The sequence below is a fragment of the Spea bombifrons genome, chromosome 6 (genome assembly GCF_027358695.1).
Source record: "Spea bombifrons isolate aSpeBom1 chromosome 6, aSpeBom1.2.pri, whole genome shotgun sequence".
NCBI lineage: Eukaryota > Metazoa > Chordata > Amphibia > Anura > Pelobatidae > Spea > Spea bombifrons.
This window is the reverse complement of record NC_071092.1, coordinates 19,482,278-19,497,740: the sequence shown is the minus strand read 5'-3', so window position 1 is coordinate 19,497,740 and position 15,463 is coordinate 19,482,278. Positions and strand designations below refer to the sequence as shown.

Here is a 15,463-nt window from a genome sequence, read left to right as displayed (position 1 = left end):
TGTTCCTTAGCATGTGTAACTATAATATTCCACCCATAATCCCCATGTAAAAAAATGAGTATACCCATATTCTTATCCGAAACAGGTCAAATTTGTTCCTTGGCATCTGTAACCATGATATTCAACCCATAATCCCCATGTAAAAATAATAATATTCCCATATTCTTATCAGAAATGGGTCAAATGTGTTCCTTGGCATGTGAAACTATAATATTCCACCCATAATCCCCATATAAAAATAATAATAATATATATTCCCATATTGTGCCAATCAAAACAGGTAAAATATAGTGTTTGCACATACATGTACCATATTATATCAATATGTTGATTACTTAAAATGTTTCTATTATTTCTATAGAATTTACCATGATTCCGTTATAAAACTGTATATATTTCAGCAAATAAATAGTTAAACATTTGCAGCTTCTTTTTGCAATGTATTCGTTGCAACTTAGTATCAAGAACTACCAAAAAGAACATACTGTGATTTACCATGAGTGTAAAAAGTATACTGACACCTATTGATAGTGCTGAATATTGCAGCCAATCATCCCATCATCCCATCATCCCCAATATGCTGTTTAGTACGTCCCCCCATTAACCACAGCTGCTCCTAAATTAACCCTAAACACTCTATTAACATAACTGCCCCTAAATTAACCCTAAACACCCAATTAACCATAACTGCCCCTAAATTAACCCTAAACACCCCACTAACCATAACTGCCCCTAAATTAACCCCCACCTCCCCTAACTTTCAGTAGCCCAAATATATATATATATATTACATACATATATATATATATATATATACACACATACACATTATATATATATATATATATATATATATATATACATATACATATATACATATACTTACAGTTATATGAGTGTCACAGCCATGTGGTTCTGGCCTGGAGAAGGAAGGGGCGGGGCCAGTTGTCACAGTGATTACAGGGAGGGGGAGTAAGTAGGAGCTGCTGCTGTGAGACGGTGAGTCAGACTAAACGGATTATATAATGAGGGGGATTTTTCAGAGCGTTTGCTCTGAAAAAACCCTCATTTTATAATCGATAATAATCGATTCAACTAATCGATAATGAAATTCCTTGCCAACGAATTTCATTATCGATTATTATCGATTTTATCGATTAGTTGTTGCAGCCCTACTTTCAAGTGAACTGATATTCTTTATTTATTGTTTTATATAGCGCCATCAAATTCCGTAGCGCTGTACAATGGGTAGACAGGACATAACAAGTAGTATGTAACATAACAAATAGACTTAGAGACAACAGGTGAGGAGGGCCCTGCTCAAACGAGTTTATAATCTAGATATCTATTACATTTCCTTTTTAACATTTTTAACCTAATAAAATGCTGTGTAATCCAATATTAATAACCTCAGGTTATTGGGTATCAATCTCGGGTATAAATAGGGCTAAAGACCTAATCTGATCATCATCAGTATTTTGTTAATACTACACAGTAACTAACCTTACATCTAACTAGGGCTGCAACTAACGATTATTTTCATAATCGATTAGTTGGCCGATTATTTTTTAGATTAATCGGATAAAAAAAATGTAAATTTTTCATTTATTTAAAATAATTTAATAAACAAACGATGTTAAATACAAACAGCAGAATAAAAAAAAACTTTGATAAAATGCATTTCTTGTCTTTATTTCCCAACCAGCCCCCCCCAATTTATGCACATTTGAGCCCAGGCTTGCCACGCTGCCTCCCCGACATGCCACGCTGCCTCCCACATATGCCACGCCACGCTGCCTCCCACATATGCCACGCCACGCTGCCTCCCACATATGCCACTCCACGCTGCCTCCCACATATGCCACTCCACGCTGCCTCCCACATATGCCACTTCACGCTGCCTCCCACATATGCCACTGTGCCTGATACGCGTTATACCCCCTGATACACCACTCCATCCTCCTCAGACATGCCACTCTACCCCAGATATGCCTTATACACCCTGATACACCACTCCGTCCTCCCCAGACATGCCACACTGCCCTCCCCACATATGCCTTATAAAATGTATTTGCCTTATACCCCCAGATATGTCACTCTGTCCTCCCCAGATATGCCTTACACCCCCCCAGATATCTCATAGTCCCCTCATGGAGTCACAGACCCGTTCACAGCACACTGACACCATACTTTTATAAATAAGTACTGGGTTAATCTTCACTGCCCCAAGGATTTAGATTCCCCTTAGTTTGCCCCCCTTTATATCTAACTGCGCCTTAAGTTAACTTTATTAAATTAATCAAATTAACCCTAAGTCCTCATTATTAAAATTACCCTAAACACCTCATTAACCATAACTACCCTTAAATTAACCCTAAACATCCCATCAACCACAGCATCCCCTAAATTAACCCTAAACACCCCATTAACCATAACTGCCCCTAAATTAACCCTAAAGACCCTGTCAACCACAACAGCCCCTAAATTAACCCTAAACACACCATTAACCACAACTGCCTCAAATTAACCCCAAACACCCTATTAACCGCAGCTGCTCCTAAATTAACCCTAAACACCCCATTAACCATAGCTGCCCCTAAATTAACCCTAAACACCCTATTAACCATAACTGCCCCTAAACACCCCATTAACCATAGCTGCCCCTAAACACCCCATTAACCATAACTGCCTCTAAATTAACTCTAAACACCCCATTAACCATAACTGCCCCTAAATTAACCCCCACCTCCCCTAACTTTCAGTAGCCCAAATATTAATTTTATACTTACAGTTAGATGAGTGTCACAGCCATGTGGTTCTGGCCTTCTGGGAGAAGGAAGGGGCGGGGCCAGTTGTCACAGTGATTACAGGGAGGGACTGGTAAGTAGGAGCTGCTGCTGTGAGTCAGACTAAACGGATTATACAATGAGGGGTATTTTCAGAGCGTTTGCTCTGAAAAAACCCTCATTTTATAATCGATAATAATCGATTCAACTAATCGATAATGAAATTCGTTGGCAACGAATTTCATTATCGATTATTATCGATTTTATCGATAAGTTGTTGCAGCCCTACATCTAACCATACCCAATACAATGATTTTCTAACAGAACCCTGGCACTACCCATTATACTATAGCCAACACCTTGAAACACTCCAAAAATTCTAACTGAAGAGGGTTAGGCAACATGTTCTTGTACCCAAAAATAGCAGTAATCTTCTCCCACTGAAACGCGTTGTGCTGAATACACCCATTGAGAAAGCGGACACAAAGGAATTTTGTGAGAATGAAGCTGTCACTGCACGATTCCGGTCCTCTCCACAGGAGCTTTAAAGTATTTTCCTATGTAAGATACTACTTTTTTTTTATTTATATTAAAGTTGTTACTTATTTTAACTATCTCTCCTCCAGTCCTCTTCTGTTACCGGTACAAGGAAGAAGCTCCATTTAATTCCCCAGAAGGGGCTCCATGGGCTTTGCAACAGAGGAACCTCCTAAAGAGTCTACTTAGATAAATTAAGTATTGTTTAATTTTCACACATATTGAGGTGCCTTTTGTAAACTTATTTTTCTGTTAACACACTTGTGGTCAGTGTATTGGGTCTGCAGCACCAAGGAATTATACTTGTTTAAGTTGTGTTATTACACTAGATATCTGGCATTTCTATTTCAAGCACTGAATATCACTCTCTCTCTCTTTTAACCCCTTAATGACAATTGCCGGTTCTGGCACGTCATGCACTAACATCAGGTTAGTGATAATTGACGTGCCAGGACCGTCATGTCTTTAAACAGGTGCAGAAAGCGAACGTAGATAGCGTTGCTGTAATGCCTCGACCTCCCCGGGGCGTCAACATCCACCATACATTGTATGGCGGCGGACGCCCGTTTTAAAAGCGTTTAGGAGGAGATCAACGATCACCTCCTAAACTTAAATGGTGTCGCTGGAATGCCTCGATCAGGAGGCATTCAGCGACACCAAACACTTACCCCAGGACAGGCTGTGACCGCTCCGGAGAGCGGTCACAGCCGCAAGTAATCTTCGCCATTCGCAAGATGGCAGCGGCCCGGGAAAAAAAATAATAAAGATGCAAAAGTTCGCTAGAGGGTCTCCAGACCCTCTAGAGAACTCTGGCTCCACTTGCAGGTTAAATCTGTATTCAACCATGCAAGTCAATGGAGCCCAGATTTCTAATCACAGTGTGATTAGTAAAAAAAAAAAGGAAAAAAAATAAATAAAATGAATAATAATTAGAAAAAAATAGTTAAAAAACAGTAAAATGTAAAAATAATTTCCCACTGATGTCACTATCAGGGGAATCTTCAAGTTGAAAAAAAATGTTAAAACAGTTTTTAAAAAAGGCAAATAAAATAAAATATATATAAAAAAAATATATATTTTTGTGAGCAAGTCCTAAAATTAGCACATTAGCTTAAAACAATTCTCGCATGGAAAGAGTTAAAATACTGGCATATTAAATGCCCATGGGGTGTCTACTTTAAAAAAGAATGTATGATTTGATGGGGTTGAATTGGCCGGGTTCAACAATGTCCCAATTAACACAGGGGAAAGGATGGCCACACATCTAATTTCCAATTAGAAAAATTCACACGTACCAAATGGGCAGACTGAAATGGCCCGGCTCAAAGATGTACCAAATGGGGCATGGGCAGTGGATCCCCAAATGCCAAAGTTCAACATTGAAAAATGCGCATGCCCCAAATGTGGCCCTTTTGCCCCCAAACAGCCAGGCAAAATCATTCATGTGAGGTATCGCTGTACTCAGGAGATGTTGCTGAACACATATTGGGGTGTTTTATGACATATACCAGAAACTTTTAATTCATACCTGAAGTAAAATGTGTGTGGGAAAAAAAATGACTACCACAAAGTTTGACAAAGACTGGTGGTAGATATGGTGCATGGAAAGAGTTAAAATACTTGCATCTGAAATACCCTGGGGTGTCTAGTTTTCAAAAATGTATGATTTGATGGGGTAAATTGCATTGGCCAGCTTCAAAGATACCCGAAATTACCAGATTTGGAAAAAACGGCTTTGAAATAGCAAAACGCTACCTGTACTTATTGCCCCATAAAGTGTAGAAAAAAAGCAAAAAACATAAAAACACTGGGTGTTTCTAAACTCAGGATAAATAGTAGAATCTATTTAGCAAGTTTTTTCATTACCTTTTATAGATGAGTAAAAGATTTTTCAACTAAAATTTAGAAAAAGTCTTTCTAAATTTTTTACCATATTTCATACTTTTTTTTTTAATAGTAAATAATATGATACAATCAAAACAATGTCATCTAAAGAAAGCCCTTCTTGTCCTGAAAAAAAACAATATATAACTTGTGTGGGTTCAGTAAACGGGAAAGAAGAAAATTACAGCTAAACACGAGCAGCGCAGAAACGTTAAAACGGTCATTGTCAAGAAGGGTACAAAAAGTAAAATCAGCCTTTGTCACGAAGGGGTTAAACTACTCTGAGCAAATATTTGGTCCACAGTTCTGAGGGATTAAAATATAGGGATATTATAGTTGGTGTATGCAGCCATATATACCAAACTTCTTCAAGGAAAGGCTCTTAAAACTCCAAATAAATCTTTAGAATGTCTTCTCAACTTCAGCAGTAAGAGTCAACAACAGAGACTCCCCTTTTTAGGTAGAGTCTAAGATATCCAATGTTCTTCTAGGCACAAACCCTATTTAACCCCTTCAGTCCCCTATGGACATACCGATACGTCCTGCCCTTCTTGCAGCAGCAGGGACACATCCCTTTCTGCTGCCCAATCTCCTGTAACAGGTTTCGGCATGAATGCCGGAAAACTGTTACATTTTTAAACGCAGATTGCGCATTCCCTTCCAGGTGGCGTCACTGCTGACGTCACCCGGAAGTTCATCCTGCAGGGATATCCGATCGCTCCGATGAGGCACAGACACTGATCTCTAGGCAAACCGTGTTTCTCACTCTTCTAAATGGTTAGTGATTTTAAAAATAAATAAATAATTCACTAAAATAATACAATAACTAAAAAAAACAAAAACAATAAAGTGAGCTAAGTGATGTAATTATGACATCACTGGCATTAATAACATGTTCAAGAGGTCCCTAAGAGACCTTTAACCATAAAAAAAATAAAATGTATATAAAAAAAAAGAAAAAAAGAAAAAAAATCCTTACATCCCATTGCCCTAACACAACATCTAAACAGTATAACCCTCCTACCCCCATTCACAACCCCCAAACCCGCTAAGCCATAAGCATAAAGATTCTATGAATAATAATGTATACCTTACAGTATGTTCCCTATAAGTGCTGGGAAAGTATGGAAAATCAGGACACTTGAATTGATAAACTTGGAGGGGATTTTCCATCACTTTACCTAATTTTGTGAGGATTCAGAGGGAAAATTTATAAAAAATTAGGTTTTTTTTCTAATTTTTACTAAATTTCTCATCCTAAATTTTCTGCTAACCATCTAACTATGGTATCAAAAGAAAGCTCTATCTCTCCTTGAAAAAACAATATATAGTTTATATGGGTACACTATTCTCACAGGAAAAGTGAATAATCGCTGAACCGACACAGCGCAAAAATGGCAAAATTGCTCCGAGACTTGAGGTACCAAAAACCCCTGGGATTGAAGGGGTTAATCTGGATATATCAATGTGTCTAGTATAGCCTTTAATCTATTAGCCAAACTTTCTGAGAACACCTTAATGGTGACAGAAAAATGGGGTCTATAATTTCTTTCTGCAGCTGAATTTTTCCTGGTTTAAAAATTTTAAAGACTTAACTTCTGGGGAGGGGTTCCCTGTCGAACAATTTTATTAAATGTTACTTAACGGTAAAAGTTTTGTATATAAAAAAATAAAAACATCCGGGCGTAAGGTCTTCTATTTATCCAATTTGGATATCAAAACATCTACCTCCTCAGATGAAATTGACCTATTAAGCCTCTCTCTTTCAGGTACCTTAGTTTCTGCAGATATAGAAAATTATCTTCTGATTCAGAGGGGAGATAATACAAGCTACCCTAGAATGTATTAACCCGTTAGACAATTTTTTTCTGGAGTGTAGACATTATCTTAATATTAATAATATTTTTCCTCAGTTTATCAGTTAATATCTTATCAGCTCTGTTCCCCCTACTGTGTTATTTCAATTTTAACTTTTCCATTTTCTTAGTCGTAGTCTAAGGTTTTGATTTTGTTTTGTATTTCTGTAAGTGCTAGATATTTCTCTGAGATGGATGCTTTTTTTTTTCCGCAGAGAGTTTATAAAAGGAGATATATGATATATAAGATAATGCTCATAAAAAAACCCCACATTTAAATAATAGCCTTTATGTAATCTACATTTTTATTACCATATTATACATAATCATTAAATCGCCAAGCAGTTTGCGACCGCTATTAGGCTAGGTTTACACTTGTTTTTTTTTTTTTTGCTAAAAAACGCCCATAAAAACGCCAATAGCCAGATGTTAGCTGTTCTTCAATAGGAAATCGCAAAATGCCATTTCCACTTGGCGTTTTTCTGTTTGGCGTTTTTCTGTTTGGCGTTTTCTCAGTCCTCTTTGGTGTTTTTCTGCTTTTTTGGGCTCTGTGGCAGTTTTTCAAAATCGCAGCATGTTGACACTCTGGCGTTTTTTGCAAGGAAATCTTGGCGTTTTTCTCCAATAGAAGTCTATGGGAGAGAAAAAACGCCATGAAAAAGCCATGTGGGTTTATTGCCTTGGCGTTTTTTATGGCGTTTTTTCCACAGTTACAATGGAGAGGATGGATCCGGTATCTGTGTGTCCTACGAGAAATAGGCTGAAAACAAACAGTTTCACACAAAACAAAGTCCTGGACTGGTTCATATTGAATTTTACACCATTTGGAACAAACATACCCGACGCATCAACTGGATCCTGCATGCCAAAAGCAACAGCAAACAATTTGCACCATCATTTGGGGCCAATCTTCCCAGAGGAGCAGACATTCGAAATAAAGCATGCCTTACAAACCACAGAAAAGAGACAAAAGGGTCTACCAAGTAAATGACATCAGAAGAGGGCAGATACTTGCCATTTATCCTAATCCCTTTTAGCTGGGTGAAACTTCTAACTTGTAAAGGCTGGAAAAACTGCCTAAGGTCAAAAAAAGCAATTTCCACAGAAAGGCTAAAACGCCAGAAAAAACTCCAGAAAAAACTCCAGAAAAAACGCCAAAACGCAGGTAAATGCAGTTGCAGTTTTCTTGGCGTTTTTCATCAAGAAAAAAACGCAGGACAAAAACCCAAGTGGAAACCTAGCCTTATAGGAATCTTATTTCTAATGGCAATAGATTCTGATTTGACCAGGTGTTATCTTGAATGTCCATCTTACTAACCCTTTCTACTAACCATGAATCTCCCCAAATGATATAAATTGTGGCGTACGACAAGTGAACTTGTGACACGTGTGTATAGTCTTGATTGTTCCTATGAAACAAATATTCTCCAAATATCTTACAGATCAAATGTATGTTTTTGTTTTGTTTTGTCCTGTCCACCCATTGTACATTATAAAATCAATAAATAATAATAATATATTTGTGAGGTAAACAAAAATGCATTAGTGGGAAACCATTTTTTTTTTAAAACCTTGTGAAGTAACCATGGTCATTAAGGGGTTAAAATTTTAAAATGCATCACATTCTAAAGATAACAGATCTCAAAATATATGTAATAAATAGAAAGATTTTTTAGTAAAGTATTAATACATGATAGATTTTGCAAATTTATCTTAATCAATTTAACCCCTTAACCCCTTCAGGACCGGGATTTTTAAGCTAGGGTGTCGCTAAAGGACCGGAGCCGTTTTTGTGTTTTTGCCATGTCTTTCTTCAACTGTAATTTTTCTCTTATCAAGTGGTGCACCCACACAAATCATATATTGTTTTTTTCAGCACAAGTAGGGCTTTCATTTGAAACCATATTAAGCTGGGTAGTACATTGTTTTATTTGAAATAAACTGGAAAAAGTGGGGAAAAAATGAAAAAAACGCATTTTTTTACAGTTTTGTATACATACAAATTGTACACACATTGAACCAATGGGAAAAAATTATCCCAAATATATTCATTAAGTTGTCCTGATTTGGAAACCACCCAACATGGCCAGGATTTTTATCTATTTTGACCAGTATAGGGGAAAATATTGCAAGGCATGCATTACGTTTTTGAAATGTAATTTTTTTCAAATTTGGCATGGTAGTCTAATAACTGCAATAGTTGTCACAGATACTGATTATCCCCCCAAAATTATATGTTTATGAACAGTAGATAAGTCAAGGTGTACAACTAGGGTCATTTTGACACTTTTCAAACAGGGATTTTATCGCCAATTGCTGCCAAATTTTGAGGTATTTTTATATTTTTTTGTTTTTTTTTGCATATGTTGCAATGTTGCTTTAGATTTTATATTATATTTTGTATAGAATATGTGCAACTGCAGAAAAAAAGACCAAATTGTGTTCACCAACATCCCCCGGTTCCAACAAGGCCTCACATGCATGGTTCATGCAATTTTTGAGGAAGCTATGAGGGCAAAACTGGAACATGCGCATTTTCTTTTTCACATTTGGAATTTTCAGAAATTGGTTTCCTGGGCCCATATCCCATTTGGGACATTTTGGAAGCCCCCCAATGTAAATTACCCCATAAAAGTATATATTTCTGAACAGTAGACAAGTAAAGGTGTTCAACTAGGGTAGTTTTGACAGTTTTCAGTTAGCCATTTCTTCACTGATGTCTGCCAAACTTCACAGGGAAATTATTTTATTGCGTTTTTAACGCATACATTTCAATGTTGCACTGAATTTCTTGCACACCATAAGTGCAACAGTGGAAGAAAGCACCACATTTTGTTCACCAACATCCCATGAGTCCAACAAGGCCTCACATGCATGGTTCATGCATTTTTTGAGGAAGCTATGAGGGCAAAACTGGAACATGTGCATTTACATTTTTTTAAATATTTTTTTTTATCAGATTACTTGTAAGTGACAGGTTTAGGCCGCTGACATCAATCAGGGAGACCGATCAATAATCAGCGACTTAAAATGTCACCGACAAGTGATCAGGTAATAATTATGATTTTTTCATTTATTAATAATTTGTGTTTTTTCATAATTACCCTAGATGACCCCTCTCTCTTTGTAGAGCAGGGTCATCCGTGGGCTGCCATAATGATCCGATCACTCCTATTGGCCAGGAGCGATCTGATCAGCCCAGCATTTGACCTGGAAGCACCCTGGACTTTCAGGTCAGTGCTGTTATTTTTTTTATTATTATTATTATTATTTTATAAATTTTTTTAAATTAATTTTTTTTTTATTTTTTTTTATTATTATTATTATTTACATTTTTTTTTAACTCTTTCAATGCTGATGCTCCATTGAAGCACAGCATTGACTGGTATTTAGTCCCCACAAGCTTATTTAGTCATACACAATCGCAGCATTGAAGGGGTTAATTGAGGAAGAGGGGGGTAGGGGTTAACTGAGGAAGGGTGAGGGTTGGGGGGCTGGTCTCCACACTCATGTGGAGACCAAAGAACCCTGTCTCCCTGTCCCTGAAGCTGCCTCTGGCAGCTGGGACACAATCTCCAACAGACTGGAGATTGTAGGGGAGGAGTCTCTCTGATCAGTCCTACAGGACTGATCAGAGGACTTCTGGGGGCTCGTTTTTGCTGTTGCTGGTCTGCCTGGGTTTCCAGGCAGACCACCAGCAGCAGAGCCCCCTACAAAACGGGAATTAACCCCTTCAATGCCGCGATCGCGGCATTCAATGCCGCGATCGCGGCATTGAAGGGGTTAACACTGCACTGACGCTCTCATGGAGCGATCAGGCAGCAGGGGGGGTGTTGGATCAGGCCCCCACACTTGTGTGGGGACCCATTCAACACCCCCCCCCCTTCCCTGAAGCTGCCTGTGGCAGCTGAAACCGCGATTGCAGATCTTTCTGCAATCGCTGTTTCTGCCTACAAAATCACTCCGTGGGAGTGATCGTAGGCTTGGGGGCGGGTTTAGAGAGGCTGTGCTGTCTGCCCAGGACTCCTGGGCAGACAGCAGCAGCAGCGCCTCCACGATCACCGCGATCGTGGTGATGTGGGGGGCGTTTTTTGGAGGAGACGTACCTGGTACGTCCCGGTCTACCGGTGACCAGTAACCAGGAAGTACCAGGTACGTCCCGGTGCTGAAGGGGTTAAGGACAATGGGAGGTCCCTAAACCCATTGAAAACAATGGGCTTTCTCATTAAGTGGTTAAGGACACAGCTGTTTATTTTTGGACCTTTTTGTGACAACGGCTATTTTAATATTTCTGCAGTGCTCATGTTTAGCTGTACGTTTCTTCTTTCGCATTTACTGCACTCACACAAGTTAAATATTGTTTTCAGGATGAGGGCTTTCTTTAGATACCATTATTTTAATCATATCTAATTTACTCATCAGCGTGTGCCCATTTCCTATTTGAGGTAGCTTTAATTCTGGACAACTATTTATCAAATCGATTTATACCATGGGTATTTCAAATGCCAGTATTTAAATTCTTTCCATGTGAGGATGTTTGCGAAGATATGTGACGATATAGCGCTAATTGTAGAACTTACCCATAAAAATAACCATACAGTTGTGATCAAAGGTTTGCATACCCTTGGAAAATTGGTTATATATGAAATATTTTTAAAGAATACATGAGTGAGGAGGCAAAACACATTTCTTTTCTTTCTTATGGGATTAATATTCAACTGTAGGTTATAACAGAATAACAACCCTAAAACAAAATATGGCAACAAGAGGGGGTCCATTCCGACTGAGGTGTGCCAAAACCGACATACTAGGTAGGCCTACAAGAGGGCTACCCCATGATTACAAACGAAAGGAGGAAAGAAAAGAGAAGCAATAAAAGAGGAGAGACAAGGGAAGGCAAATGCTAGACGCTGCAACGTAGCTGTGGGAGGGAGAGGCGTTGGTTAAATAACCACAGCCCCTCCCACAACTACAGGCTAATGTACATTAGCCTTAACATTTGTGGTAGGGGGAAATCCAATAGCATTAGTGGAATGGAGAAATAAAGACCAAGAGGAGGTCCATTCGGTCTGAGGTGTGCCAAAACCAACGTACCAGGTAGGCCTAGAAGAGGGCAAAAGGAAGAAGTCATACCATAATTTTATTAATAATATGAAGCATGACAATACGCATTAACATTATTACAGAGCATTGTGTATTTCAGATGTTGGTCGTGGGATATATATAGAAAAACAGGAGGAGTTCCCTCTGCCTAACTTTTTGATTACATAGGCTGGAATTTTATTCTAAGAAGCCACGGAGGCAGCCCCGATTCTAAAGGAGTGTCCCGAATATGCGAGCAGGTTAAGGCCTATCCTAGTTAGCAATAACCTAACATATCTAATGAATGCTACCAACGGTAACGGCTCCCTGGGAAAGGGCATAAGAGAACTGTCTCTCGGTTTACCGGTCAAAAACAATAAGGCTCCCAGGACTGCAACTGGGCACCAAGCGGAAATTGGTAGGAAAAAACGTGATTTGTGTACTTGGACCGGACTGATTTGTTTTCGTATTCCCGAGGGACAGCACGTGATGATCAGCAACACAACACAAGTCCGAGACTTTCAGAACCGATGTAATTGAGAATTTGTGATATACCGATAACCAAGTAAGTCCACTTGCTGCCCCAAACTGCCGCTACAATAGGATAGATTTCCAACAAGGCCGAAGTGTTGTGAAAGTGGGGAATTTCATCCAACTGAGAAGGCCATTCTCAGCTATCCACTGAGCCTGGCAAATAGCAGAAAACCCCATGGAGGGAGAGGCATCTCCTAGGGGAAGAAAAACTGGGTTGGGGAATAAACATGGAACGTCCGTTCCACGTCCTAAGGAACCTAGCTGACATACGGAAGTCAGACCTGGCTGTCTGATCTATGATCACTGATCAGTCCTGTGGAATGCCGACAGCAGAGACAGGAGATGGGAGATAAATGACCTGCCTTGAGAAATTACGCGCATAGCAATAAGAGATTGCAATTGGAGTTTAGAACACGTATCGGATCCCATGAAAACGTGGATGATATCCTGGATTCTCTGGAGCTTAACACTAGGCAGGCTGGCTTCCATTTTATTAGAATTCAGAACTATCCCCAAGAATTCTAAGACTGTAACTGGACCTGCTGTCTTGTGTTGGGCTACCGGGATATGAAGCTCCTTCAACAATTCCAGTAAATTTTGTAGACTGTATGGGGATACAGCTGACCTGAGGTTTGGACATTCCCAAGACTCCTGGGGCATGGCCACAACTCCTGTATGGAAACCATAGCCCTGAATCAAGAAAATTCACTAAATCGGGGGAAGGATGAAACTAACTTATTCAGAAGACAATCCACATTAATTGGGGATAGTCATTGTTTGGGGAATAAAGCACCACAGCACATAGTATGGGGGTGGGCCCTATGACATTTCGTGCAGTAGCTTGCACTGACTGAAATGGCAACTGGCGGTGTTGAAATTGTTGCATATCTGGGATCTGCCAAAAAAAGAGATGGGTCTACCCAATTTATCATGCGTCTTTGGAAGCGTAGGCCCCGGATGGGAGGAGGCAGACGTACCTGCCAAGCTAGTGGAGGGAGGACTGTCGTTAGTGGGACAAAAGTTAGCTGCGTGGGCCGTAGACTGGCAAATAAGCTGCAAAATCTCTGCAAAATAGTTCTGTGTCTACCCGACTCCAGTCTGTAACATAATTAAACTGGGCAAGCGCTGCAGCTGCCTTAGCGAAAACGATCTGTGGTAATCGTAGAAGGCATGACGCCCATATTTATAATTCCACAATTTTATATAAATACTGATCTAGCTCCTCCCTTCTAGAAGGGAATGCTCAACATAAGACATCCCTATAAAGGCTGAAGGCCAGGACAAATTCAGGGACAGATAACTTTTTGGCCAGTCTAGGGTCTTTAGCTTTAAGCACCACCGAAACTTCGCCGCAGGAAAAATCCTTATTGTCCGCCAGGTCATGGGAACTGGTGAGAAGGGAGACCAAATTAACGTCTTTTCTTTCAGGATATCCTTCCTAAAATTACCCTGAAAGGGCCTGTAAGGGGGGGACTGTGGGACTGTTGCAGCAAGCTGGGTTTCTAAATTGGTTTGCCTCTCTTGAATGGAGGAGACCGATACCACAAGTGAGGTAAGCACATCTCTCACATGAGCCAAGTCCACCGAAGTGGATTGCTGAGGGATAGATCAAGGAGGAGTCCAGGGAGTAGAAAACAGTAGGCGGAAAACTTCCGATTTCCTAACCGAGGCTGAAAATGGAATGCCTCTCCTAGTTAATTTGGCCGTCAATTTCAGAATTGTCCATGCTCGCAGGGAAGGTGAGACGGCAACGTCTGAGCCTGGCGCAGGTGAGCAAGGAACGTTGGACCTATCGTCTTAATTGGATTGGAGCGACATTCTATGAACACATGGAAAGGAACCTCATTAGATACCTTATACCCAAGGACCTATCTAAACCAACTTTATAGCTAATCGGGCTCTGCGATAGAGCGGGACAAAAACGTAGGGGGAGGCCTAACTAACTTCCTGCTAGCAAAACATCAGTGAGCCACCACCACGCTTCACAGTGGGAAAGCCTTGTTGACCCTCTCCAAATATATTGTTAATGGTTGTGTGCTCTATTTTGGTCTTGTCACTCCAAACTAAAGTGTGCCAGAAGCCATGTGTTAAGGTGTTGCTGGACATGTTGTAACCAGGCTTGTTTTTGGCAATGTTGTTGTAAAGGCTTCTTTCTGGCGACTCGACCATGCAGCTCACTTCTGTTCAAATATCATGGCATTGTGCTCCTTGAAACAACCACACAGTCTTTTTCCAGAGCAGCCTGTATTTCTTCTGAGGTTACTAGTTTTTTTCTTTGTATTCCAAACAATTCTTCTGGCAACTGTAGCTGAGTATAGGATGTTGTATTTAAAAAAAAATAATTGTTATGTAACACAGGTATGTTTTGGTTTGCGCTTGACCATGCTTTTTTGCTGCCTCACGGGTGCCAAAAATTCCCGCCAATAGTGTGGCTTCAATTATAAATAGCATTTTGAGGGGGACTCTTCACTTACCTGGCGAACCACTGAGCTGTCTGCACTGACCTTGAGTCTAGTGAGCAGCAGCAAGGCTGAAGACGCCATGGAAGAGCTAATGAAGATGCGCCCTCCCACCTACTCTTATACTTTATGTACATATACATATATATATATATATTATATAATAATAATAATAATAATAATAAATATATATATATACTGTAATTGGCTCGATTATAAGACAAGGTTTTTTTCAGAGCAAATGCTCTGAAAAATACCCCTCGTCTTCTAATCGGGGTCATCTTCTAATTAAGATCCAGATCACCCGCACCGCTGCAGGGGACCT

At 39.7% G+C, this 15,463-nt stretch overlaps 1 protein-coding gene and 1 long non-coding RNA gene across 3 annotated transcripts in view; both read right to left on the bottom strand.

Moving 5' to 3' along the window:
- The window catches only part of CENPM (centromere protein M), a 124,041-nt gene that overhangs the window by 47,266 nt on the left and 61,312 nt on the right, over window positions 1–15,463 (bottom strand). Inside the window, exon 5 of one of the 2 annotated variants that reach the window (XM_053469100.1) lies at window positions 14,140–14,987. The exons of the other annotated variant lie outside the window; for it this stretch is intronic. Coding sequence (XP_053325075.1) covers window positions 14,854–14,987 — 134 coding nt within the window. The 3' untranslated portion in view covers window positions 14,140–14,853. Of the gene's footprint in view, window positions 1–14,139; window positions 14,988–15,463 lie in introns of those variants that run through there. 2 annotated transcript variants of the gene reach the window in all.
- Window positions 1,401–5,844, bottom strand: LOC128500093 (uncharacterized). The gene is made up of 3 exons (XR_008354884.1): window positions 5,488–5,844; window positions 3,088–3,707; window positions 1,401–1,520 (listed from the first exon to the last, which is right to left on the bottom strand). It is a non-coding gene; the product is annotated as an uncharacterized LOC128500093 (long non-coding RNA).